This window comes from Tupaia chinensis, unplaced genomic scaffold (genome assembly GCF_000334495.1).
Source record: "Tupaia chinensis unplaced genomic scaffold, TupChi_1.0 Scaffold000146_1, whole genome shotgun sequence".
NCBI classification, from domain to species: Eukaryota; Metazoa; Chordata; class Mammalia; order Scandentia; family Tupaiidae; genus Tupaia; species Tupaia belangeri.
Genome location: NW_006159616.1, coordinates 7686385 through 7688518, shown reverse-complemented (window position 1 = coordinate 7688518; position 2134 = coordinate 7686385). Strand labels below are relative to the sequence as shown.

At 62.8% G+C, this 2134-nt stretch overlaps 1 protein-coding gene across 1 annotated transcript in view; it reads right to left on the bottom strand.

Moving 5' to 3' along the window:
- The window catches only part of FAM131C (family with sequence similarity 131 member C), a 31470-nt gene extending 29592 nt beyond the window's left edge, over positions 1 to 1878 (bottom strand). Inside the window, exon 1 of the mRNA XM_006145434.3 lies at positions 1515 to 1878. Within this exon, the coding sequence (XP_006145496.1) occupies positions 1515 to 1878 (364 nt within the window). The remainder of the gene's footprint in view (positions 1 to 1514) is intronic.
- Between the last annotated feature and the right edge of the window lie 256 nt (positions 1879 to 2134).

Genomic DNA, 2134 nt, shown 5'->3' with positions numbered 1-2134 from the left:
CACAGGGCCGACCGTGGTTTGAGTCCCGGACCTGCTGGCTTGCTTTCTCACTTTCCCTCTTTCTGTCTCTCTCTGGTCAAATTAAATAACAATAATAATAAATACAATTGAATAAATAATTCTAACAAGTTCCTCTTCCCATAGCTCCATAGTTCCGTAACCCTCTTCTCCATGCCAGCCAGGGCCAACAGGCCTGTCCCCCTTGGCCCCCGTCTAATTGTGCCTTCAACCCTTTCTCCTAGTTCTCCACTCTGGCCCAGGCTGGGAGCCTCCTGGGAAGAGGAGAGCGAGGCAGGACAGGGATGGGGCCAGGGGGAGCAGGAGACAGGAAGGAGCTCTGAGAGGTCGAACAGAAGGAGATTCGACTGTGGCCAGCGAGGTATCCTCACGCGTCCTGACCTCCCAGGGTGGCCATGAGGACGTGGGCGCTGGACCTGGCTGTCCTTGATGCTTAAAGAAAGTTTGCTCTTACCGTTTTTTTGGACAATGACCTCTCATGACCTCGTCTCACCCCCTCACTTCTGGGGAAAGCAAGGCTCAGAGAGGGCGTGGGCCCTGCCATGGGTCACACAGCGCTCAGAGATAGCTGGGCTGGTGCCTCCCCAGGGCGGGTCCCTTGGGTGAGCTCCATTGTGCTCTCCCAGCAGGAAACCGCTGTGCTCAGCAGCCAGGCACTGGGAGAGGAGAAACGAGTTTGGCTACGTGACCGGCAGCCCTGGAGGCTGAGCCAGGCCCAGGCCAGGAAAACAACCTGCTTGGGGGCTGCCTGATCGCGGCACGCAGGGTGGGCACTGGGCGGAGACCTCCCTGCCCCGAGAAGGGGAAGCGGCTGAGCTGCAGCCGCCCTGCCCAGCGGGCGCTGGGAGGAGGCCTTGGGGCCCTGTGCCCAAGCCTACTCGGGGCCCTGTGCTCAAGACCAGCTGCTTACGACTTCCCTGGCATGTGGCTGCAGAGGACCAAGGGGCACAGGTGGCACCTGGGGAGACCTGCACACGGTGCCTGACTGCTCGGCAGCTCTGGTGTATGAGGGTGTGGGCAGGCAGCTCCACCATGGCCACACGGATCCCAGGGGCCTGGTGCCCATGAGGCAATGCCCAAGGGAGAGGGACTGGGCTGCTGGGAGCTCCCTGAACGGGACCTGGGGCCAAAGGAGGTCTCTGAGGGCCTCAGGGTACAGCCAGGCCTCCCTCCCTCCCTGCCATCGGGGCTTCATCAGGAGGAAAGTGGACCTGCTGAGAGATTTAGCGTGGGGTGGGAGCTGGGAAGGGGCTGGAGTGGAGGCTGGGAGGCTGGAGGGAGGAGAAAAAGTCCAGGTGGGAGAGCTGGCCACAGCGCCAGACTCAGCAGGGCGACTAAGGGAGCAAGAGTGACCTCGGCAGGGGCCTGCGGGTTATGGGGAGGCAAAACGGAGAGACCGGGTGGGGGTGCAGGAGCAGGTGCTGGGGCTGCCCGGCATGCTCCCCACCTGCGGCACTGCGGCCCTGGCCCTGCGTCTCTGAGGAGTTCCAGCTCACCTCCATCTTGTTCCTTGAATGTAACAAAACAGAGATGACCTGGAGTTGCGGAGAGCAGGGAGAACACCCAGCCGATGCCCTGGTCGGAGGACGCCCTCTGCCCAGCAACGGGGCGCAGCAAGCAGGTCACCGGGCAGGCCCTGGTGCTGAGGGCCCCTTGTGAGCTGGGGCGGCAACCGCTTGGCGGAGGAGGCCTGGTCTCCAGGGCTCCCATGGCCTTGTTAGGGGAGGGGGGCTGGCTCTGCTGCTGGACCTGCTGCCCGAGGGGACGAAACTCGGCCGAGAGCCCCACGCCTGGGTTACAGAACCCCCAGCCTGCCGGGGCCCTCAGGCTCTCTATCCGCCGTGACCGTGACGTGGCCATGTTGGGCTGCTCCCTGAAAGGGAGGGCAGGATGGGTATCTCCCAGTTTGTCTCTCCCCTAGATTCTCTCTAGGCCCCCATTTCCTCATCGTAAAACGGGGCTATGATGGTGCTGGCCTCTGAGGGCCCCTGGGAGGACTAGGGAGACCCCGAGCAGGAGCATGCGCGAACACGCCTGTCCAGCACACTGGATGCCCAAGCGACCCTGGTCTCACGCGGGCCTTGGGGCAGATACACCGCCATCGTGCAGAAGAGGA